The 25,139-nt window shown below is 40.2% G+C and overlaps 1 protein-coding gene across 2 annotated transcripts in view; it reads left to right on the forward strand.

Annotated features, from left to right (window-relative positions):
• The first annotated feature begins 556 nt into the window (after positions 1-556).
• SNX27 (sorting nexin 27) overlaps positions 557-25,139 on the forward strand; it is a 71,056-nt gene continuing 46,473 nt past the window's right edge. For both annotated transcript variants that reach the window (XM_044002334.1, XM_044002333.1), the window contains exons 1-2: positions 557-861; positions 24,856-25,087. In XM_044002334.1, coding sequence (XP_043858269.1) covers positions 557-861; positions 24,856-25,087 — 537 coding nt within the window. The remainder of the gene's footprint in view (positions 862-24,855; positions 25,088-25,139) is intronic.

Genomic DNA, 25,139 nt, shown 5'->3' on the forward strand with positions numbered 1-25,139 from the left:
TAGTCTAATTTCCTCGAGGGTCCAATTTCTCTCTCTCTCTCTCTCTCTCTCTCTCTCTCTCCCCTCATTTGTAGACAATTCTTCCTCTTGATCATGACCACGTTGGACCACGTTGGCTGCCTAAAAATGAAGGAAATTGTCGACTACCAGCAGCTGCCAAATGACCCATCCTGGGGCTGTAGCTTGTTATTCCCCCTGAACTAGAAGTCCTGAGGCTAGCAGAAAAGGCGGGAAAGGGAAATCAACTACAAGTTCCGACAGGCACCGCTCCCGAGCGTGAAGCCATCACCCGGCCTCGCCTCCCTCCCTGACGGCCCGTCCCCAACCTCCCCCACACGGAACGCTCCCGGTATACACTACATTTCCCGGGAGGCCTCGCGCCGCCCAACAGTCCTCCTCTCCCATTCCTGCTCAGTGAACGCCATAGGCTGGGCGTGCGCGCTCGCTCGCTCGCTGGCTCGGCCGCCTGAGGGGAGGGAGCGTGTGAAGGAGGGGGAGGACCGGGCTGGGGAGGGGGCGGGGGTACGGCTCTCTCGCTCGCTCGCTCGCTCGCAAGATGGCGGACGAGGACGGGGAAGGGATTCACCCTTCAGCCCCTCAGCGGAACGGCGGCGGCGGCGGCGGCGGCGGGTCCGGGCTCCTGGGCGCCGGGAACGGCGGCGGGGGCGGCCCGCGGGTGGTGCGCATCGTCAAGTCCGAGTCCGGCTATGGCTTCAACGTGCGGGGCCAAGTGAGCGAGGGCGGGCAGCTGCGGAGCATCAACGGGGAGCTGTACGCGCCGCTGCAGCATGTGAGCGCCGTGCTGCCCGGGGGGGCGGCCGACCGGGCCGGGGTGCGCAAGGGGGACCGCATCCTGGAGGTGTGAGTATCGGGGCCCCGGCCCCATCCCCCGCCCCGCCCCCGCCCCCCGGGGCTCCGTCTCTGCGGCGCTCCCCGGACGGCGCCCACCCTGCCCCCAGCCGCGGCCGGGGACACCCCCCAGACCCTGGCCGGGCCCATCCCTCTGACCCCCGTGGGGGGGCCACTTGGGCAGGACCCCCAGCCTCGATGCCTGCGCTTTTCCGCCCGTCGTCCCCCTTCGCTCGTGCCTCCTCCCAGTGCCGTGACAGCCAGTCGTTCCCCCGTGCCCCCCGCGTGTGCTCCTGGCCGTCCTCTCCCTTCTCCTTGGAGCCCTCTTCTGCCTTGGCATCCCTTCCGCTGCCCTTCCACTCCGGTACCCTCCCTGGACTTCCTTTTGTCTGTGTTTCGGTCCTCCTTTTGGGCACCCTGGGTCCCTACTTGTGCCGGGTGGCCTTTCCCATTCCCCTGCCCTACATCCTGTTCTTCTCTTCCCCCACCCCCCAGTCTTCAAGTTTCGTGCCTTTGCCTTTCTGCACAGTTTCGGCCCTTCCCTCCCCCTCCACTGCAGCCCATGCCTTTCCAAGTTCTCCACTTCATCAGCCTTATTGCAGCCCCGACACTTTGGGGACTGTTGCATGGTCAATCCCATTTTACATCAGAACGGCAGGGGATTAGATTTATATTGGAAGGTTTAGAAAGTGTGTGTGTTTAGGGCTCATCTGTGTTTTGGGTGTAGTACTCCCATCGCCTCCATTCCCTTCCCCGATATGTCCTTCACTACTCTTTCTGTATTGCCTGTGTTCCTCACTCCTTTTCTCTCGAACATCCTGCTCAGACTGGCTTGCGTCCTCCTCCTTTAGTAGAATATTCGGGCTTTGCTTCAAGTCTTCCTAAATTTGCTTTCAATCACAGAAGTCCCTCCCTGCCTTCAGGCCTTCACCTGGTAGAACTGTTGGTTAGGCCAGGGTTTAAGAGGCAGACCGTATCCTGAAGGTGTGTCTGGGGAATGGAGTGGCCTCTCCCTCCTTAAACAGTTGGCTCTTTCTGTGGCACTTTCCCCTAAGCTTAAGTTCCTCATCCTTCCTACCTCGGTGATAGTGACCTACCTAAGAAAGTAGGATGTTAGGAGTTCTACCTTCTCCCTGGATAGATGAATGTTTTCTTTTTCCTCTACTTTCAACTGCTTTGCAAACAGTCCTGCCCCAGCCTCCTATACCAATATATTAATCTCATGGGGTTCAGGGCACTAAGACCTTTATTGCAATGGTGATCTTTCTTTTTCCATTACTTGAGCCCAGAATTCTGTTCTTTCCAGGCTATAGAAAATCTATGCCTCTTATCCTCTCCTGTCAGCAGCCCTTGGGAGGTGTCAGTTTCCTTTCCCTGTGGAAGTTCATGTTAGGTTTATTTGCATTTACTTTTGATTTTCAAAATCCACAACGTTTCCCTGGGCACCATATAAAGGAAAAAAGTGGCAATTGCATCACAGAACTGAACAAATTGGGAAACCTTCTTGAAACCTCATCTATATACAACTTCCTTCCACTGTTCCAAATTCAAATCTTGTCCTTTCTTGTACCTTCCTTGGTCATGCTGAGTAAGAGTAATAAATCAATTACTAGGTAGACCTGACCTCCCCCCCCCTTTTTATTTTATTTTATTTTAAAAATTTTTTATTTTTTTTTCAGGGCAATGAAGGTTAAGTGACTTGCTAGTAAGTGTCAAGTGTCTGAGACCAAATTTGAACTCAGATCCTCCTGACTCCAGGGCTGGTGCTCTATCCACTTCGCCACCTAGCTGCACCCCCCCCAACTTTTTTTTTTTTTTAGTGAGGCAATTGGGGTTAAGTGACTTGCCCAGGGTCACACAGCTAGTAAGTGTTAAGTGTCTGAGGCTGGATTTGAACTCAGGTACTCCTGACTCCAGGGCCGGTGCTCTATCCACTGCGCCACCTAGCTGCCCCTTCCCCCCCCCACTTTTTGAAAAAAAGTATTGATATTTTTTGTTTTTACATCTCCTTCATTTCTGAATATATCCCTTCATCATTCTTCTAAACACAGGATTATAAAAAAAGGAAAAAGAAAGTTCAGCAAAATTAACCTGTACTTCAACTGACTCTGACCCTATTATATATACACTCTTCCATATCCACAGTTTCTCATCCCTTCTTTGGGACCAGGCTTAGTCATCATAATCACCTGTCCTTCAGTTATGTTTTCTTTTGTCTTTGTTCTTTCCAGTTATATCATCTTAATCACATATATTGTTTTTTTCTGATTCTACTTCCTTCAGAGTCAACATCAGTTCTTTTAAATCTTCCCAAGCGGGGGCAGCTAGGTAATGCAGTAGATAAAGCACCAGCCCTGGAGTCAGGAGGACCTGAGTTCAAATCTGGCCTCAGACACTTGACACTAGCTGTGTGACCCTAGGCAAGTCACTTAACCCTCATTGCCCCACCAAAAAAAAAAAAAGAGTCCCTTGGAGAGTAAATCTTCCCAAGATTTTTAGAATTCATGTTCATTTCTTATGGTACAATAATATTCCATCACATTTATGTGCCACATTTGTTTAGCTCTCTTCTAGTTCATGGGAATCTACCTTGTTCTTGCTATCACAGAAAGCGTAGCTATGGATATTTTGGTGTGTATGGGTAGATTCGACTTCTTAAGGGGAATGTTTGGTTGCCAGAGGAAGGACAGCAAGAATTTCGTTTCCTGCTTTTGATCAGGGTTGGTGAACATGCTTATTTTCTTATAAAAATTTATATGCTTACTCCCAGAAGTATTCCAGTTCTTCCTCTGTAAAATATTTAAGAGCACTCCTCTATCTTTTAGATAGGTTCTTTGGCCTATCATATCTTGTTCAGAAAAGCTTTGCTTGTTGACATCTCAAGTGGGGTCAGGGCTGAGGATAGGTAATCATTGTGTAGCTGTGGTTTGAATTATGCTTCCATTTATATCTTGATCCTGTGAGTGTCCACATAACTAAGTTGTTTTTTTTCTCTTTATGCTGTTTGTTCTTTTTTTCAATAGAATTACTGTTGTGTTTTTCATTTTTATACAGTTTGGACAATTTGTGGTGGTATGAGTGGGCAGAGGAACTTATAATTTAGGATTAAAAAGTGTGCTAGTTTGAATGTAAGTGAAATTGTTAACTAAAAACAATATTCCCAAAGGCCCTTTTTATACTGGGATATGGTATAGTGTTTGAGTCACGTTTAGCCACCATGGATCACTTTCTCCTTCTCTACAAAATAGTATCTGATTTAGGAGATTGTTCTGTTGGAGGGTTTGGTATATTGCATTATGAACAGGACTTCTGGGCTCTAAATCTTTACTGCAAACTCAAAGCCTTCCTGTTGAGCAAACTTAGTTTCCATCTTGTAATCTTTCCCAATGTAACATAATTGAGTGTCTCTTTCCTCTGATGTGAATGCACCCACAGGCTAAAGAGTAAAGAGTGCATCCAAAAAATAGAACCAAAATAAATGTCTTTGCACGGTGATAGTATGGGAAAGAACTGTTGACTTTAGGTTAGTTTTCTTTGTATTATTGCATTTATAAAGGTTCTTGACTGATTTCTTGTTGCCTTGAGGAAGGCTTTGGAAATGGAATTTGTGCTTTGGAAATGGAATGGGTGCTTTTCCTCCTTATTTTGAGGGCTTATCCTTGTCACTTGGTGACTTGTCGTAGTCTCTTGGGTATGTGCTTTTTAGGCAGATCTGGTCTTTGGGGGGTAGAGTTTGCAGCCTTCAGAATCAGTAGGTTTGTTAATATAGTAAGTGAAGGTCATGCCAATGCTTCATCATGTTGGATTAGTTGATTGGAGTCCTATTGAGATGGGTGATTGCCAGTCACCGTAGTGTTTGTCTGTGGTAATACATAAGAAAATGTACCTTTTATCTCAGATCTTTTACCCCTGAATAAAAAGTGAAGCATTGGGAAGATGCCTACTGAAAGCTAATTTTTAAAGAGTCAGTTAATTTTAAAGAGAATTCCCTGGTCATAAATTTTTTTTTTTGGCTTCACTCTATAAAAGTGTCTGTGGGGGAAAAGATGGCTGATTGCTCTTTGAGAAGTATCCATTACAAGTCAAGTTCAAGAACAAAATCCTAACTGAGTAGGGCCTCTTAAAAGCTGCTTCCTCCAGTGTGGCATGATTCCTGCTCTCCAGTTAATTTTGACAGAAGGAAATATCTGTTATATGACTGGGATTCTGAATTCAGTCCTTATTGTTATGTGCACTGTGGGAAATGCCAGAAGGAACCAAGGCTCTATTTAGAAAATGGATTTAATTGTTATGTTCCTAGTCTGAGTAGAAAAGCAGTTAAATATTGCATAGAACAGGAAAGTAAACTGACTGTAGTATCAAGATTAACTTGACTTTGGTAGCTCCACCTGTATCACTTCCATGATCTAAGATGCTAAACCATCATTGTATTTATTTGTTTGTTTTGCTCTGAACAAAGTTCCTTGACTTTGTAGAAAAAGTGTGGTACAGAATTTAGTTGGTTTATTGGGTTCTCCTACCATTCTTGATAATGACACACCGTTTTGACCTCTTTGGAGTCCGGCATGTCTTTGTAAACTCAGGTAAAAGGAGAAATTTGGTGGCCAGTCAATTACTGGAGATAATTTAATAGCTTTGTGTTTATGTCTTTATCCTCTTAATTATTTTCTAAGTTGTGTAAGACAGACAACTTAAATAGGTATTTTGTGTTCTTGTTAACGTCACTCAAATGACTGCTAGTGAAGGAACTATATCCATCATAATTATAAACCCAGGAAGTAACTTAGTTTTGTAGGGAGAGTGGAAAACAATAAAACTAAATCCAGAAATAGCCTGTACTTTCCTTTCAGAATCAGCTCCCATAGCAGTACTAAGACTAGGAGGAGGCCAGTTGTGAGTATATGTACATTTACCTCTGTGTATGGATAAGGTGGTATGCTGGGACCAGTTCTCTTTCCAGTCACATTGGCTTGGGACACCTTGCTTTCAGATGGTGTCTCCAGTTTGTTTCTGATGTGGACTTGTTAACGTGTCCCCTAAGGCAACAAATTACTTCTGAAATGAGTCTCATTGGGAATTCCTATGATCTGACAGAAGCAAAGTGACTTAATTGACACAGTGAATTCATTGTGATGCTTAAAACCCGTGCACATCTTTGCTATTTAACTGCACTGGTTCTGTCCTATGCTTGTTAAAGCTCATTTGGTTAGAATTTAGTATTAATGAATCTAAAGTTTGTCAGGTTAACTTTACTGTACCCCTAATCCTGACTAACTCTCCTGAAAGTGAATACTGTTAGACAGGAAAAATGCCTTAGGTATATAGTCCTATATCCTCACAAGTAGAAAAATAGCTCAAGGGAGATACTCTACCAACTCCTTGATGTGAGTGTTTCCCAAGGGTCTTTCCAGTGGTCCTGTTTTCTCTCCATATTCTCTCCCTTAGCAAACTAATTCACTCCCATGGCTTCAACTGCTCTCTCATAGCAATTGACTCTCCCACCTCTGTTTTCAGTCTGGACCTGACTTCTGAGCTCCAGACCCACACCTCCATCTTCTTCTAGGATATTTTCCCCTGGATGTGCTCTGGTATCTCAAGCTCAATTCCTCAATTAAGCTTGTACTGTTTCTCCCTACACCAGATTGTTTTTCCAACTCCATTATTTCTAATATTGGATTTTATCAGTCACGTAGACTCTCATGTTTGAAACCTTGGGATTATCTTGTACTTTTTTCTTTCTCTGTGTTCATATCTATCTAGTGACCAAGCCCTTTAGATTGCACTTGTACACTACATCTCCAATCTCTAATTGTCTTTGGCTTCAAATCTTTGCTGATTCCTTATTGTATACCAGGTAAAATTTAGACTCCGTTGTTTGGCATTCAGGGCACACCACAATTTGGTGCTATCTTATCTTTATTTTTAAGATGATTTCAAAGTGCAAAAATTTTATTTTCTCTCCTTCACCATTGAGGGGGAAAAATGAAAAACAAAACCCTTGTAATAGATATACACAGTCAAGCAAAACAAATTCCCACCTTGGTCATATCCAGAAATATGGCTCTGTTTGAGTCCAGCACCACATGGTCAGGATGTGGGTGGCACAGCTCATCGTGGCTCCTTTAATGGTGTGCTTTGTCATCTCCTTTCTCCAGTCTTATGATTATCTTCTTTTGTACTTGTTATTTACCTCAGACTGGATTACACTGAACCCAGAACACAGCCTGTAATGCCCCACCTCTGTACCTTTTTTCATGTTATTCCCTATGCCTGGAATGTTTTCATTTCCTTCTTCCCCCCTTCCCACCATGCTATGCCTGTTGAATTACTATCCATCCTTTTAAGTCTAACTCAAATGCCTCCTTTTCCATAAAACCCTTCTCTGAGTTGCATCTAGTATTGACCTTCCCCTTTGTACCTTACATAGCACTCGATTTTGTAACTCTCATGTAGTTAGGTAATATAGTGTATTTGAGGCATTTGGATTTGTATCTTATTCCTCGCCTTGACTGTAAGCTCTGTAAGGACAGGAAATGTGTCAAATTTTGTGTCTTCCTCAGCACCTACCACAGTGTTCTCCATAGGACATTTGGTAAATATTTGTTTAAGGGAGTGAATAGTAGCTCACTACCATTTATTTTGTATGTGAATGACAGAACATGGCTCTATGTCTATGATATCAGGGAGGGTGATTGGTCTCTTTTTTGCCAGAAGGGGAAATTATGGCATAAGGAGTCTTAAGTAGCTTTCTCAAGATTGAACTAGATTCAAGAATTTCAATGTTTGGTTTCTTGTATTGTCTCAGGTTTGATTTCCTTGGCTTTTCAAATCTGACACTTAGATTTAAGAGGGCATCTAGGGGAGAGCAATTTGAGTCTTACTATATGTTTCAAACCCCGAATTACTATAATCTGATTTTGGAATTCCTTCGGAATAGAAGTAAGATGTCAGTTTCTGCAGTCTGTAGATGCAGGATCTGGTGCCTTCTCCCTTTGTGGCCCTGTCACATCTTTGCTGACTACTCTCTGGATCTATTTTTTTTTTTTTTTTTAGTGAGGCAATTGGTGTTAAGTGACTTGCCCAGGGTCACACAGCTAGTAAGTGTTAAGTGTCTGAGATCGGATTTGAACTCAGGTCCTCCTGACTCCAGGGCCGGTGTTCTATCCACTGTGCCACCTAGCTGCCCCTGGATCTATTTCTTTAACTCAGAAATGTTTCCTTTAATCCTTTTCCTTTTGGCATGTTGCATATTGGTGGGAGTTTAAAAAATTAAAGACAGAAAGTGATCTATTTTAACACCAAGGGTCGCTTGCCTCTCCTACGTTCAATTTCATAATGAAAGTCAAAGAAAAACACTTCAAACAAATGTAAAGATTAATGATGACAACAAAGTTGATTCTCTTTGCTTGAAACGTCATCCATAATACTAAGAAGGTGAAGTTTTCTAGTGTGGAATGAGTCAGGTACTAGGTAATACACATACATTTGGAATTCATTGGTAATTACTAATTCTTTTGGTCCCTACCAACTAATAGTGGAGGAAATAGACTTAATCTGCAGGGTACTTGAGGACCTGAGCAAGAAATAAGGATTTATGATTTGTATGAGTACTGCTTGTTTTCTTCTCAACTGTGCACTTTCACTGTAATAGAAACATCTCCTTCTCAGTGATTTGTTGTTATTTAAGCTACCTGAAACTCTTCAGCCATGATTGCCAGACCTCATAGTAAGACTTCAAAAAGAGGTCTGTATCTTCTGGGGACTTGAGACATAAGTTATTAGCTTATTGCACTTTGGAAAAGTACAGAATGACCTCCAGGAGCATGGTGGCATTTGCTTATGCAGTTATTCTCTCAGCTGGTTGCAAGGAGGGCTGCCTGCCAGAAAGTCACCTTACAGAAATATGCAATAGCTTAACTAGATTGACTTTTTAAAAAATAGCGTTGGGGTATTTTTGGAAGGTACTATGCGTTTTTGTGTTGAGTTCTGTTGTCTGGTATATTTAAGCAAAGAGACTTATTAAATGAAAACACTTTTTTCACTATCCAGTTTTGAGAATGGAAGTTTTGAAAACATTGGACTTCTAGATTCTCCTGCAGATTAGACATTTGATGTGTATTCCCTCACCTTCCCTACTTTGTTTTTCTAAGCCTCTCACTATCATTAAGCTTCTCACTCCTCTTTTTTTCCCTCTCATAGAAGTTTTCCTACTATATACTAAGTTGAGTGCCTCTTGATCCCATACTTTCCCATTTTCTCCAGGTTGTTGCTGTTAGTACACATTCATTCTCATTCTCTTTTTCTCTCTCCCTCTTCCTCTCTCCCTTTCTCTTATGTTTCTTCAAATTTTTTTTTTGGAGGGGTGGGGCAGTGAGGGTTAAGTGACTTGCCCAGGGTCACACCACAACTAGTCAGTATCAAGTGTCTAAGGCCAGATTTGATCTCAGGTCCTCCTGAATCCAGGGCCAATGCTTTATATACACTACACCACCTAGCTGCCCACTTCGAGGTCTTTCTTCATTGATTCTTTTTCCTACCTACCTATAAACCTACTTAGGTCACTCCAAACTTTAAAAAAAGTCTTGCTTTGGATCCTTTTGCCCTATATGACTACAATCCTATTTCTCTATTCTTCATTGCTTAAGTTTCTGTGTCTCAGTGCATCATATAAACCCTGAGAGATATACAGGTCAGTCCCTCACAATTTAGAATCCTGAAAATGAGAGAACAAAAAGAATGATTGAAATTGACATTACCCTTGCATAATTGACTGCTCATTAAGAGGGGAAGGATATGTAACAGCTTTAGTACCAATGTCCACAGCTTTAAAAAATAATGTTAATAAAAATAGTGAACATTTATGTAGCTCCTTAAGGTTTACAAAGTTTACACATATCATCTCACATAATCTTCACAACAGTCCTCGAGGTAGGTGCTATTATCCCCATTTTACAAATGAAGAAGCTGAGGCATACAGAGTTTAAGTGACTTGTCCAGGGTCTCATAGCTCATGTCTGAGGTAGGATTCAAACTCAGGTCTTCCTGACTCCAAGTCCATCACTCTATTCACTATGCCATAACATCTAAGTTGTGTTGCTGTTTAAAATTGTCTTCATTGATAGACTTGTAATCATCATCTGTCTTGTCCTATGGGTTCTGCTTTCTTCAGGGTTCAATGTAACTTCATACAAATCTTCCTATATTTCTTTGAATTCTTCCTATTTATTCGGTTCATATGGTATAATAATATTACATACATTCATTTACTACAACTTAACTATTCTCCAGTCATTGGGCACACTCTTTGTTTTCAATGTTTTGCTCTTAGAGATAGTACTCATGCCATTATGTTTGTACAAATAAGTCTTTTCTTGCTTTCAGTAAACTCTGTGATATAAACCTACTTGTACAGTCTTTGGGTAAAAGGTAGTAAACAATTTTGTGACTTTTCTGTATAATTCTAGTTTGTTTTCCAGCATGACTGTGCCAAGGGACAGTTGGACCAGCAGTGAATTAGTGTGCCAGTTTTGCCACAGCTCTACCAACACTGAATCTTTTCTTTTAGTATTTTGCCAATTCGATGGGTGTACAGTGATTCTTCATAGAATTTTTTTTATTGTCTGTTGTGATTTTTCTTGACAAAATTGTCCAAGCTCAAGCCAACAAGCTTATATTAAGTGCCTTCTAAAGTACCCAGGGCCAATTGGGGATACCAAGACAAAACAAAAAACAGTCTCTGTCGTCAAGGAGATGTAAACAAGAATATATGTGATGATTTTTGGAGGAAGGAGCAAACAGTGTTAACTTTTCCAAAGGCTTTGCATGGGAAGTGCCATATAAGCTGACCCTTGAAGAAATTTATAGATTCTGTGACAGAGAAAAGAGGAGGACATTTCAGGCAGCAGAAACAGCATGTGCTCCAAGGCACCGAGGCAGAAGATTGAGTGCTGACTTAGGGGAAGAGGGAGTAGACCAAATGTAAGGGAACATATTGTGCAATAAGCCTGGGAAGTTGGTCAGTCAGTAAACATTTTGTAAGTGCCAGTTATGGGCCAGACATTGTACTAAGTGCAGGCTATGCAAAGGAGAACAGAAGACAGTCCTTGCTCTCATGGAGTTTACAATCTAATGGCACAGACAACTCTGTACAAATGAGATATAGACAGGTTAAGTTGGAAATAATAGGGGTAAGTTACTTGAATTTAAGACAGAGGCTTCCTGTTGAAGGTGGGATTTTAGCCAGGACTTGAAGGAGTTCAGGGAAGTCAAGAGGGAGCATATCAGGTAGTATGAGGGACAGCCAGTGAAAATGCCTGGAGTTGGCAGGTGAGGGTGTCTTGTTCAAGGACCATAAGGAGGCCAGTGTCACTGGATCTCAGAGTACATGGTGGGGTGTAAGGAGCCTAGAAAGGTAGAGGGGAGGTCAGGTTAGGAAGATCTTTGAATGCCAGAGGATTTTTATATTTCATCCCGGAGGTGACAGTGAGCCACTGGAATTTTGTGTGTCTGTGTGTGTGTGAGAGAAAGAGTAAGAGACAGACAGAAAGATATGATAGAATAGAGCTAGATTCTAAAGGGTTTGTATTGTATTCTAAAAGTAAAAGAGAATCATTAAAGTTTGAGCCAGGGAGTGACATTGTCAGATTTATGCATTAGAAATATTATTTTGGCAACTATGTTGAGGTTAGATTGGACAGGGAGAGACTGGAAGGTTGGAGTTCCATTTAAGAGGTTCTTGTAATGGTTCAGGAGAGAGGTAATGAGGTCTTGAACTGGAGTGGTGGTGATAGCAGTGTGAGTGGAGAGAAAAGGGTGGATTCGAGAGATGTGGTTGTGATATCAATACAACTTAGTAGCTGATTGCATATGAGGGAAGGGGAATTAATGTGACTCTGTGGTTACATAGCTGAGTGACTGAAAGGATGATGATTCTTGCAACAGAAATAGGGAAGTTTAGAAGAGGTTGAGTTTAGGGAGTATATTATGATTTAGATGTGCTGAGTTTGAGATTCCTGTGGAAAATCAGTATGGTGATATCACAACAATATCAAATTGGTAATTGGTGATGTGATACTGGACATAAGGAGCAAGATTAAGTTTGGGAGTCACTTCTCTATAGAAAATTTTTGAACTGGGAGGCAGCTAGGTGGCACAGTGGATAAAGCACTGGCCCTGGATTCAGGAGGACCTGAGTTCAAATCCAGCCTCAGACACTTGACACTTAATAGACCCTGGGCAAGTCACTTAACCCTCATTGCCCTGCAAAAAAAAAAAAAGAAAGAAAGAAAATTCTTGAACCTGTGGGAGGTGATGAACTTACTGAGTATTGAGAGAGAAGACCTAGTTTAGAACCTTAGCTGCCTCCAAACAGATACTTCCATTTCCTCATCATCTTTTCTCCCTTCAGTCCCCTGGACTATAATTTCTGTTCTTATCATTTTACTGAAACTGCTCTCTAGAAGTTCACCCATGACCTTTCTTCATGATCTTTCTAAACTTGATACTGATCTTCATCTCTTTCTACTGAAGCCATCTTTTCCTTTGAGTTCAAAGACACAGCCGTCTCTCTTGGTTCCCCTGCCTCTAACTACACATATAGCTTCTTTGTTAGCCCCTTATCCACTTACCATGTAATTAATGTGGATGTTTCTGATCAGTCCTTGGCCTTCTCTTTCCATTGTTAATCTCATTCATTACATTGGCCTCAACTACCACTTGAACAAAAGGGGCTCAGTCGTGTATCTATAGCCCTGACCTCTTCTGTGCTCCATTCTCACATCTCCAGTGCCGACAAGACATCTCCATTTTGATGTCCCACTGACAACAATGTTGAATTCAACATGTCCAAATCAGAGCTTTATTATCATTTCTTTGAAGCCTGGTTTACCTTCTGACCTTACTGTTTGTTAGTGCTAGTAGCATCACCATTAATTCGGTCTTCCATTTTCAAAACTTGGGGACTATTTTTGACTTCTCCTTTTCCTTCAATCCATAAGCAATCAGTTACCAATTCCTTCTGTATCTTCTTTCTCATCCCCAGTTTCTATTATGAACACAGGATCTTAGAAATACCTGCCTTAATTATTGTAATACCCTCCTTTTTTGTTTTTATTTTAAAATTTTTTTATTGAAATCTTGCTTTTGCATCACTTTTATTTACAAATAAAGCTTTCCCTTTCCCCCAACTCAGAATCATCCTTTATAACAAAGAATAAAAAGGATACAGGGGAAAAGCAGTTTAGTAAAACTAACCAACAGATTAGCCAAGTCTGCAATGTACCATGCCCACAGCCCCCCATCTCTGATAAGAAGGGTCAGATATGCATTTTCTCCCCTCTTCTTCTGAATCAACCTTGATCATTCTAATATAATAGTCTTTCATTAGTTCTTCCTGCTTTTACTCCAGCAACCTCTTCCTAATCTGTCCATACTGCTACAGGTCTTTTTACAAGTCTTCCTTATAAAGAGATTTATGTTATTCCTCTTTTCAAAGCTCTTTAATAACTTCTAGTTTCCTCCCAAGTACATTTCAGACTTTTTTATTTTAAGTGCTCCCTATCTGGATGCTACTGTACCTTTCGAGGAATATATTGTGCCTGAGCACATACTCTCAGCCTCACTTAAACTGAACTCTCTGCTCTCCTCTTTCCCTAATTTTGCTCATGGTTTTTCCCTGTGCCTCAATTACCTTTCCTCCTCAATTTTCACCTGTTGGATTCCTCTGCCCTTTGAAGCCCAACCCTAATGCTCTCTTCTCCGTGAAATTTTCCCTCACCTTTAATGCACGCCTGTACTATTGTATGTTAAGGTTATTTGTGTTTGTATTTCATCTCCTTGCTCTAGACTGTAAATTCCCTTAAGGGCAGAGACAGTGCTCTGTACATAACAGGTGCTTAATAAATGTTTGAATGAGTAGCAGCGGAACATTTAGTAATCTATGGGTTGTTAGGGCAGTGGGTTTGTATCTTGTGTCTTATAAAGAGGCAGTTTTTCTCTCACACTTTGGTTACTTTGGGTTTTCTAAGTTTTGAAAGTATGTCTTGTTCATTGTACTATCTAAATTTCATCCTGAGTTGTGTTATTTTTACTTGTATTGATCTCAGTGAAAATATAAAACTGAATTTTCTTTGTTGAATCACTTGGTTGGTGGACTATTGTAGCTTAGGTCTTTATGTTCTAATTAGCAATTATGTATGTTTGTGACTTAAAAAAATGTATGTTTCTGTCCCATTTAGTTCTGTACCATAGGCATATTAAGTGTGTGCCTTAGTACCTCAGAGTGTGGTTGTCATTTCTAATTGCTCAACTTAAGATAAGTTTGCACTGAAAGAGTTGATTGTTAAACAACTGTATCTAAAATAACAAGTTCTTTTTTATTTTTTAATTTAATTTAATTTTCAGTTCCAAATTCTTTCCCTTTCCCTTCTCCTCTACCACCTATTGAGATGACAAGAAAAACAAAATCCCTTACATAGAATTGTGCAAAAGAAATTCCTGCATTAGCCGTGTCCGAAAAGAAAATTTCAGTTTGCATTCTTAATTCATTTGCTCTCTTTTTGGAGGTACATAGCATGTTTGGTCATAAGTCCTTTGGAATTGAATTTAGTCATTGTGATCAGTTACTAAGTTTTTCAAAGTTCATTATCTTCATAATATTGCTGTTATCATATAAATTATTTTCCTGGTTCTGCTTATTTCACTTTGCATCAGTTCATATATGTCTTCCCAAACTTTTCTGATGTGTTCTTCCCTTTATCATTTCTTATAGTGCAGTTGTATTCAATCACATGCATATACCATAACTTTTAGCTGTTCCCCGATTGATGGGTATCCTCTCAATGTCCAATTCTTTGCTACTACAAAAAGAACTGTTTTGTACATGTGGGTATTTTCCTCTTTCCTTGATCTCTTCGGGACAGATTCTTTTTTGTGCTGTTAACTTGTTACCAATAGACAGTTGTTTGATTTCCAATGATGTGGATAGATTTGCCCAGATCCATAGTTTGGGAGATGGCTGACTGGGATTAAAGGACTGTGGCCATAGTTTGAATAGAGAAAACTAAGTGGTTCATGGGAATTGAGTCTATGACCTTGGCTTCATTAGCCATAAAACTTAGTAAAACAGAACTTAAAAAAATATATATCAAGGTTTCTTTTCAACCTCTAAATTAGATTTGTAGCTAGTTTTTTTTGGTAGAAGATTCAATACTTAGTTACATTTTTTAAAGTGGCTTTTTTCATCTTGATTGATCAAAGAGTCTCCAGTAGTGATAAATGCAACATGAAAAGAAAGTAAGAAGGAAGTAGGGTTGGGAAAACCACTATGGTGATTTCTGACCTTATTACCCCCTAATGGAATTACCACTGTGGAACATTCCCGTAACTTTTAGAAGAAATGTCCAGTCTTGCTTCTTGAACAGCTGTCATAGGGTTGGCTTTAGGAAATCTTTGAAAACTGGAAAAGATCACCCAGTGGCAGATATTTGTCAGTTTCACCCTGAAAACCTCTGAGATTCCTGTTGTACTTTGTTTTATGTTATCTGAAGGGATGAGGGCTTGGGGTTTAAATTTTATCTTTATCTTTGTGAAAAGGCAAGTGATTATTCTTCAAATTGATCTGAAAGAAAGGCTTATTTTTTATATCGAAATGATTATTTCTTATTCTTTTCCGACTCTATTTTGGCATAAAATTGAGCTGCTTGAGATGCATATTTATCCTTTTAAAAACAAATTTAGTTTATTTTTTAATTTTAAGCCCTTCGAATGGAAGAAAGCTACTTTATTTTTAATTGTGTCCATGTTGAATGCCATATTCTAATTTAAAATATGTAATTTTGTTGCTCAGAAAGCAAAGTAGTCACTGCATAATACTGTACTTGAACAATTTAGAGCATACATAGCATATTAGTACTTTTCCCCAAGTAGGAGAACCAGTGTGGATTTTTGGTGGGGTTTTTTTTTTTTTTTTGTCTTTTAAAGTATTTTGTTGTTGTTGTTCAGTTGTTTTCAGTTGTGTCTGACTCTTCCTGATACCATTTGGGGTTTTCTTGGTAAAGACACTGGAGTGGTTTGCCATTTCCTTCTCCAGCTCATTTTACAGATAAGGAAATTGAGGCAAACAGAGTGAAGTGACTTTCCCAGGGTCACACAGCTAGTAAGTGTCTGAAGCCAGATTTGAATTCAGGAAGATGAGTCTTCCTCACTTCAGGCCTGACCCTTTATCCATTGTGTAGATCTAAGAAGTCATTTAGTCTAAACCCCTCATTTTATGGATGAGAAAAATGAAGCCCACACAGGTGACCTGCCCAACATAGATAATAAATAAATAGTAAAACTCAGATTAGAACTAAGGTTTTTTAACTCCAAACCCACTTTTTCTGTTGTACCATAAAATTTACTATCACTGAGTCTTTAGATGACCCTAATATTCAGAGACTTCAGATTCTACCTTTTATATTGACTTTTTTTTTGGGGGGGTGCGGGGCAATGAGGGTTAAGTGATTTGCCCAAGGTCACCCAGCTAGTAAGTGTCAAGTGTCTGAGTCCGGATTTAAACTCAGGTCTTCTTGAATCCAGGGCCAGTGCTTTATCCACTGTGCCACCTAGCTGCCCTCTACCTTTTATATTAAAAGAGAAATAGATGAACTTTTTTCTCATTCCCTGATTGCCTAGCGTGTATGTATGCATGCATGCCTACCTCCTTCATGCGGCTAGGCAGCTCAGGCATATTTTAAAATAAAAATATATTTAACTCAAATTCTTAGTAGGATTGTAGAACATTTATAGTTCCTTTCCACCTTTGTATTAGAGGGTTTTGAGGTTTGGGGATCTTTTTTCCCCCTTCCTGTGTTCTTCAATGAAATAGTAGAGCATGAAAGACAGATGGGTCTGATTTATGTTGATATCACTGTGTCTGAGAGGCAGAAGTTCTCTTGAGAAGAGTGGTGAACTATGGGTAAAAAGTCCATCTCAAACAGGGAGCAGCAGCTTATTAGATATTTTGGTCTTTTCTTTCCTTTTTGAGAGCTGACCAGTAGCTGATAGACACTTGTCAGTTTCTCAGCCCTAGCCAAGAGTTTAAGGTTTGACTCTAATAGATGAGTTGTAGTTTTCTTTCACTTGCTGCTCTTTCTTCTGAGTGTATTTATTCTCAGTCTTGCTTATTTATTCTCCTGGAGGGCAAGGAAAGGAATCTTAACCTTTGGGTCACTGGATATTTTTGAGGTTTAGTGGGTCCCATAAAATGATGGAAATCTGTTAAATTTGATCCTTTTGAGGTTAGCTTTTGTTGTGTATCAAGAAACAGGCCTAGAATATATGATTTGTTTTTCAAGAAACTTAATTTCTCAGTCTTCTTGTCCCCAACAGGTAGAAACTTGTCAGAAGTTTTACAGTAAAGGAGGGTTACAGAATGCTGACTTTATCTGTGAGTTCTTGAAACTATCTAATAAGGTAGAGGTTCTTTACTGTTTTGTGTGTTATGGACCCCTTTGGTAGTCTGGCAAAGCCCCATGGACATCTTAGAAGCACGTTTTTAAAATAAATACATGGGATTACAAAGGAAGCCACATATATTGGAATGCAGTTATCACAGTCTTTAAGAAACAAAACAAGTTCATGGACTTAAGGCTAAGAACCCCTGTTTTAAGAAGGCAGGAAGGGGGAAGGATGAAATTACTTTCTTCAAATTCAACAAATATCTGATTGTAATTTGTTGGGTTGTATTTGTTTTTGGTTTTTTTAGTCTTGTAAAAGTTTTCTGCTCTTACCTTTATTTGGTAAGTTATTTGTTTCTGACTGAAAAGTGCACTGAATTTATGTGGGCGAGTGGGATGAGGCAGGGGTAAATGTTGAAAATTTAAAGTTTTCATTGGGTTGAACATGAGTGATATATTGCAGGAGGAAGAAGTGACATTTTTCTGACAAAATGCTGTTTTGGTTTTTTTTCCTTTATAGCAGCAACTGGAATAACTAATTGTATTTTTTTTTTCAGTGAGGCAATTGGGGTTAAGTGACTTGCCCAGGGTCACACAGCTAGTAAGTGTTAAGTGTCTGAGGTCGGATTTGAACTCAAGTACTCCTGACTCCAGGGCTGGTGCTCTATCCACTGCGCCACTTAGCTGCCCTCAGCAGCTTGATACCTAATCTTTTGACTTGAAGAGTTTTGGTGTTTTTAGTGTAGATGGAACCTAACTGTATATTTTTATTGAGAGCTATTTCTCATTCTAAAGTGACATAAGATCTAAGTAGGGATCAGAGAGGCAAACCACACATGTTAGGTGGATAACTTAGGTTTGCTGTTGATCAGAGTTTGGAAGTATTTCTGTGACCCTTGTAAACTGGATATAAAGCGGCTGGTTTCGGGGAGCATAGAGGACTATTTCGTATTTGTTGAGTGAAATGCACAATATCTGACTCAAGCAGTTGAAGCACAGCCCTTGAAAGCTAATGTGTTAGAATGCAGAAGCAGCTTTACTAATGAGCTTGCACTGCTCCTTCTTGGACCAGGTTTATTGCTTATACTTGTGTCTCATGACTCAGGAGTGGAATAGTCAAGGGCAAAGTGCAGCAGGATTTTGAGAGAATTACTCAATGAGTGGAAGGGAAAAATACTGGATTTGGAATCAGAGGCCTCAGATTCAAGTTCTGTCTGTTTCCAACTTCTCGGATGTTCACAGACAAATCACAACTGCTATGAGCCTCACTTTCCTCATCTGTAAAATAAGGAATTGAGATGGGACTGGATAAGCCATGATGAGCTCCAAGGTCTCTTCTAACTTGAAATCTGTGACTTCATGCTATTCCTTGTATTAGGTGTCTGTCTAAATAAGATGTGATCAACAGGGAACCAATTTGAATGGATGAAAGGGAGGCCACCCTTTGTTGGTCAGATGCTTACTTGCAGATTTAAAAAGACAACTCCTAGTTAAAGTGATGGAATAGTTCCTTATTTTAATAATCTAATCTTCATTCTTAGCTAGCCTCTTCCAGACTGTCACCAAGCCAATAAATAGCAGAGGAAATGCTTCCTAGTGTGCTGCCAGGGGTCTTATTTTTCCCTAAATTGTGAGGTCTTTTCACCTAGTTTGTAGCAAGAGTTAGGTGGGGTGTGTGGGGAGAACAATTTACAACACACTTTTTGAAATAGACTATCAGATTAGAATGCTTTAAAGTCTTATCACTTATATCCAAAATTGGGAACCTAGGCCTTCTGAAAAATGTATGAATCAGATTTGCTGTTCAATATAGTTAATATCATGGCTGTTTGTGTAGCATTTTACAGAGTGGTTTCCTATGTGTTTTGCAATTTGGTCCTCACAACAACCCAGTGAGGTTGGTGAAGGCAGATACACCACCTTACAGACAAGGAACTGACTCAGCTCAGAGTGGTTAAGGTCATACCACCAGGAAGTGAGGGGCAGAGACAGTCCCAGGATTCAAGTCTCCTGACTCCAGCTCAAGATTTTTTCTTTCCTCTGTCTTTTCTTGGGGAGGTGCTGGACTAACTCTGTAGTCAACTGTGTTGTCGTCTTTGTCATTAGAAGGCTTGGATTGTATGTCTTTTTTTTTGTCTTTTTTAATAAGGGGTTGAAACATAAAGCCAAGCAGAAGTCAGAGACACTAATTCTTAGCCCAACTACTTTCTATGGAAAACAGTAGGGCATTGGGAAAGGTTCCCGGAGTGGGCTGACTTCCCATGAAGTTCCCATGAAGGTGCTAAAGGAAGAAGGGTATGGCTTCTCCAGGAGGAGTGTCATGGGTGTCACTTACACATCACATTTCTAAAGATCAGTCCCCTACCCCCTATCCCAGTCCCTCCTCACTCATCTTCCTGGCACCCAAGAAGCCACTACAGAACTTCTCCATTCTCCTTTGCACAGGACAGGTGTTATGGCATGGGACTCGGGAGGTAGAATAAAGTGTAGGTGGGGCTGAATCCAACTCTAAACTGAGTTTGGAAGGATTTGAAAAAGTTTCTGATTAGCTCCAGGGACCTTAAAATGACTGCTTTGTGTTTCAGGTATGCTTTAGTCTTTAGATTTTCATGTACAGTGCTTGTCTCATTATAAAGTCTGTCTCATTGCCAGAAGTTATAGGAATTTCCTGCCTGCATTTGGCACTGTCTGCTGCAGATCAGATAGACTGTCTTTAACGTCTCGATGACATATAGGGGTATGCCACAGAGCAGGGCTTCTTCAACTTTTTCCACTTGCAACCCCTTTTCACCTGGGCATGTAGGTATATAAAATAGGTATACATAACCTCTTACCATTGCCACATTTTTGCGACCCCATATGGGGTCAAGACCCACAGTTTAAGAAGGTTTTCCATAGACTATGTAGTGGGTCCTTGCTGCAATACATATGATTGGGTGGTTGTGTCCCTGCTTTTTCATTCAGCTTTCTAATCTGTTGAATGCTAACTCTTCCTCATCTCCCTAGTAGGGTTTAAAGCAGCTTAGCTATTTGCCCAGCTGGTTAAGCTAACTTCAGAGTCTTACTTGAAGTCACTCCTATTATCTATGCTAAATACCATCCCATGGGAATCGAAAGGAAAGGAATAAGCATTTATATAGCACTTACTGTGTGCCAGGAACTAGATTATGTACTTGACAACTTTTATTTCATTTGAGCCTCACAATAATTCTGTGAGATGGGTATTGTTTTATCTCCATTTTTCAGTGGAAGGAACTGAGGCAAACAGAAGTTAAATGACTTAACTTGCCCAGGATCGCACAGCTAGTAAATGTCTTAAGTTCAGATTTGAACTCAGATCTTTCTGACCCCAGACCCAACACTCTACCACTTAAATGCCATGGCAGGAGATGGAGGTATGATGCAAGAATAAGAATCTCACTGACATGATAAAATGGTCTGGTGAGGCTATTATATGTTGTGTAAATTTGGCAATAGCCAGTTGTCTCAAGGGATGAAATTTTAGGTTTGTTTGGAAAGGTTTTGGGTTTTTTTGGAAAGGAAGGGGGTGAAGAAGCTTTATGGGGATTGTGTTTTTAATGCAAGTTTCTTTTTGAGTTAGCCCAAATGGTATATCATAGTAGATTGTCTTTTATTATGTTTTCCTTCTGTTTTGGTTTGGGAAATTTGTTTCTTTGCTGGTTGTAAGAAAAGCCTTTGTACCAAAAGTCCATCTTTTGGCCTCCAAGGCTTTTAAGTGGAAGGATCAATCACACATTTCTAGTTGTTATTGCCTGTAGATAGATGACCTTACAGGATTCTGATTTTGACTTATGGGAGTGAAGGGATAGTAAGAAAAATGAGGGGGCTATACGAAAATCAGGTAACACAATTGAAAGTGAGTATGGATCTTCAAAGTATCTTATTGATGTAAGGTACTGTGTTAATTGTGGGGCACTTGTTGCCTCAGTTTTTAATTGTTGTTTTATTATTACTTCAGTATTTCAAAAGATCTGTGAATTCCTTATGAGTATGCAGTTTGCATTAGAATCCCTTAGTCCATGGTTTTATTAATTACTGTTCCCCCTCCCCAGTTCATATCATGGCCAAACCATTGGCTTATAGTAGGCACTTACTAAAATATTTATTGGACAAATGAATACAGAGATGAAAAAGATACCATCTCTTGCCTTCAAGGAGTGTATAGATCTAATAGGGAGAGAGTGAAGATAACCTTGAACTTTAATAGATACAACATAAGTCAAAAGGTGATATTTACTGTATTAGAGAATAAACAGTGGTGTCAAGCTCAAAAGAGAGAGACATCACTTCTCACTTGGAAGCAGGGAAAGGAGAATTTGAGAGAAGATAGTATATAAATTGGCCATTGAAAAAATGGGTGAGATTGAGAGAATATTGTAGGCAAAGTCATGGAGGTGGGAAACAAATGACATATTTGGGGAATAGTGAATCATCTGGGGTGTATGAAATAAAACTGGAAAAGTAATTTGGAACAGGTTGCTAAGACCCTTGAATGTCATGCTAAAGAGGACTTTTTTGCATTAGGGAATCATTGAAAGTTTTTGAACAAGGGAGTCAGTTACACTAGCAAAGAAAACAAAATACTGTCAGATTTCTTTCTTGTGCTCCATTTATTGTTGAATTTGTTTAATATTCTTTTGTCTCCCAGATTTCCTCAGGAATTGGGCCACATGTAATTTCACTCTAATTTGTAATAGTCTTAAGAGAGATGAAGGTGTTATTTGAATTTCTATGACCATATAGAGACCTCTTAATTCTGAAAATGAGAGGACTGTTTATGAAGTCAGCCATCCTAGGTTTGATCTTTTTTTAATTCTTTTGTAACTGAAGGAATGTTCAGTTTTGCGTTAACTTGTAGATGATACAACATTCCTTCCACAGTTGAACCAAGTAAATGTTAGCAAATATGTTTAGAATATAACACTGATAACTGTTTCCTGTCATTCTTTGATGTTTTGGGTGGTCAACTTGCCCTTTTTATGTGAAAAGCAAAGATGAAGATGGAAGCCTACGTTAAAGGATCCCATTTTTCTGGAGTCTCACTTTTGGGTTTCTCTGACCATTTGTAGGGCCCATTACTTTGAACCACCCTAGATTTTAATTTTGTGAAAGATGTTGTAGCCTCTTTTCTTTCTTTTTTTTTTTTTTAAAGTGAGGCAATTGGGGTTAAGTGACTTGCCCAGGGTCACACAGCTAGTAAGTGTTAAGTGTCTGAGGCTGGATTTGAACTCAGGTATGCCTGACTCCAGGGCCGGTGCTCTATCCACTGTGCCACCTAGCTGCCCCTGTAGCTTCTTTTTTAAGAAAAAAATTAACTCAGCTGAGAAATGGTGGTTGAATGGTGTCTGTTCCTGAAAATTTCCCACCAAGCAAATTTTTCTTAAATGCCTAAAAAAATCTATTGGTCTTAGGTCAGAAATGCTATTTGAATTTCAAGTGTTGCCTGGAATTGCCTCATCTTTTTCTCCTTTCTAGCTCTTTAAACAAAACAAAATGCTCCCCAAATTCCTAGCCAGCTTTTCAGATATCTATGTTGATGGGGACATGGATGGTTAAAATCCATGACAGATTTGCCTAACTTCAATTTTACCTAGCATCTCTTTTTCTTTCCTACCTTCCCTTTCCCTAGAGGTATTAGCAGAGTACACTGTTAAAAGTGTGATTTCAATACTTTGCCTTAAAGTGTTGATAGTGATATGACCAAGTCACAGGCAGCACTGTAGAAGAGGCCATGTGGTGCATTGGAAAGAATTATGTCTATTTGGTGTTTGTCGAAGTTCCGAATTAGAAAAAGAAAAAAGAATACTAATTTTGGAGTCATAAAATTGGGGTTCAAGTTCTTGTTCTCTACCACCTTTGTGATGTGGGACAAGTTACTTAATCTCCATGGGCCTCAATGTCCATATCTGTAAATTGGAATAGTTGACCTCTGAGGTTGGGGTTTTTGAGTACTCAATCTGTGATCCTATGAAATGAGAGGAGAAATCCTTAACAATCCAAAAATGGAATCATAAATCGTTGATTGTAGAGTTGACTATGTTTTCGATTACTTAGCCAATTTGGATCTACAGCTTCAACTAATCAGAGGTGTAAAGACTTCTCGAATTTCTTCAAGAATGATTTCATCCTTATGTGATTGCTGGCTCTCTTTGGGATTCTGTGTATATCAAGTAGACTTGGGTTTGTAAAGGGTTGAGTAGTGTGTTTACTGACTCTAGTTCATTGCACTCAGACTGATGAATCAGGCAGACTGAGTGATCTTCTGTCCTGTTTATACATGATATTTTAGCTAGAAGACTCTAACAGAGACAATTCCAGTGACTGAAAAGTTTATAGAAGGTTTGTTACTAAACTTAGCATCCTTCTCAGGAAGGAAGAATTGTTGGTTTGGGTCAGAACTGGAAGAGAGGCCAGTTTTATGTGGTTAGAGGCCAGGTGTGTGTGTCCTGATTCTTGTGGGATATCCACAGGAGGCTCCCTCCGGGCCAGTTGCCTGGTGGTTTTTGATGGTTGGATCCTGTCCTTAGTTAAGGTAGTTAGATTGTTGAGTAAATCTTGTGGGACTTAGAAAGTTTTTGTACAAAAAAACCTTTAGATTTCTGGATTTGTCGTTTGGATTGTAGTTTAATTGTTTGCCCATTCTATGTACGTACTGACAACGGGGAAGGATGGGGACACAGGCTTCTTCTATAGGATCCAGGTGAAAGAGATAGTCATTTGTTCTAGTTCAGAATGAGTAGACCAGGCTTTGGGTAGAAATCATATAGGAGAGAGATAAGATGAATTGGAATAGGTAGGGAAAATGAAGCAAGCAGGCTAGAAAGTTTCTTTCAGTCTCGGTATCAGATGATGCAGAGAAAACATGATTGGGTAAGAAGAGAAATTCCATTTAATTCCTAAAGAAATTGCTTCCTCTAGAAGAAATTAAGTACTGTAGTAAGAAGGGTAGGCCATTTGGAGGACATGCATACAAATCAGAAAGTAATATAAAAGTACAGCCATTAAGCTGCACTTTGAAAACTAAAGAGATGAATTTGTAAAAATTTCCATTTAACAAAATTCCCCTGCGGTTACAAAGGACAATCATTCTGTTCAAATAGCCCCAGTGGCAGGAGACACTTGGTGTACATAAATAGTTCAGATGAGGAAATTGGACTGTTTAGCCTAAAAAGCTTTGCTTCCCTCCTTGGCTTCCCCCTGTTTCTCATATACTATATAGCTGTGTATAGGATTGCAGGCCTCTCACCTGTTTCTATTGGATCTTTCATACACATGTTTTCATATCAGGCTCCCAGCAAAGACAAAATTTTTTTTTGCACACAAACCAGTTTTTAAAAAATCTTTAATGGATTATTTAAATCTGTTCCAAGTAACTAAAAAAAGGTTGTATTATAACAGAAAGTAAGAGATATTTTGTCCATAGCAGAACATATGGATGTGTCTAGAGTTTCCTTCTGTTTCTGTTGCCTTGATTTGGGAGGGACCTGGGAAGGAGTCATGGACTCTTATGCCTCATGGGTTTGTTTTTTCCTCTTTCCACCCCCCTCAGGAATGGCGTGAATGTGGAAGGGGCAACACACAAGCAGGTGGTGGATCTGATCCGAGCTGGTGAAAAGGAATTGATCTTGACAGTGTTATCTGTACCTCCTCATGAGGCAGATAACCTTGATCCCAGTGATGACTCATTGGGACAGTCCTTTTACGACTATACGGAAAAGCAAGCGGTGCCCATATCAGTCCCCACATATAAACATGTGGAGCAGAATGGCGAGAAGTTTGTGGTAAGTGTCAGCCTGACTTCATCTTCAAGCATCTGTACTTCATTTTCCTCCA

The sequence above is a fragment of the Dromiciops gliroides genome, chromosome 4 (genome assembly GCF_019393635.1).
Source record: "Dromiciops gliroides isolate mDroGli1 chromosome 4, mDroGli1.pri, whole genome shotgun sequence".
Classification (NCBI taxonomy): Eukaryota; Metazoa; Chordata; class Mammalia; order Microbiotheria; family Microbiotheriidae; genus Dromiciops; species Dromiciops gliroides.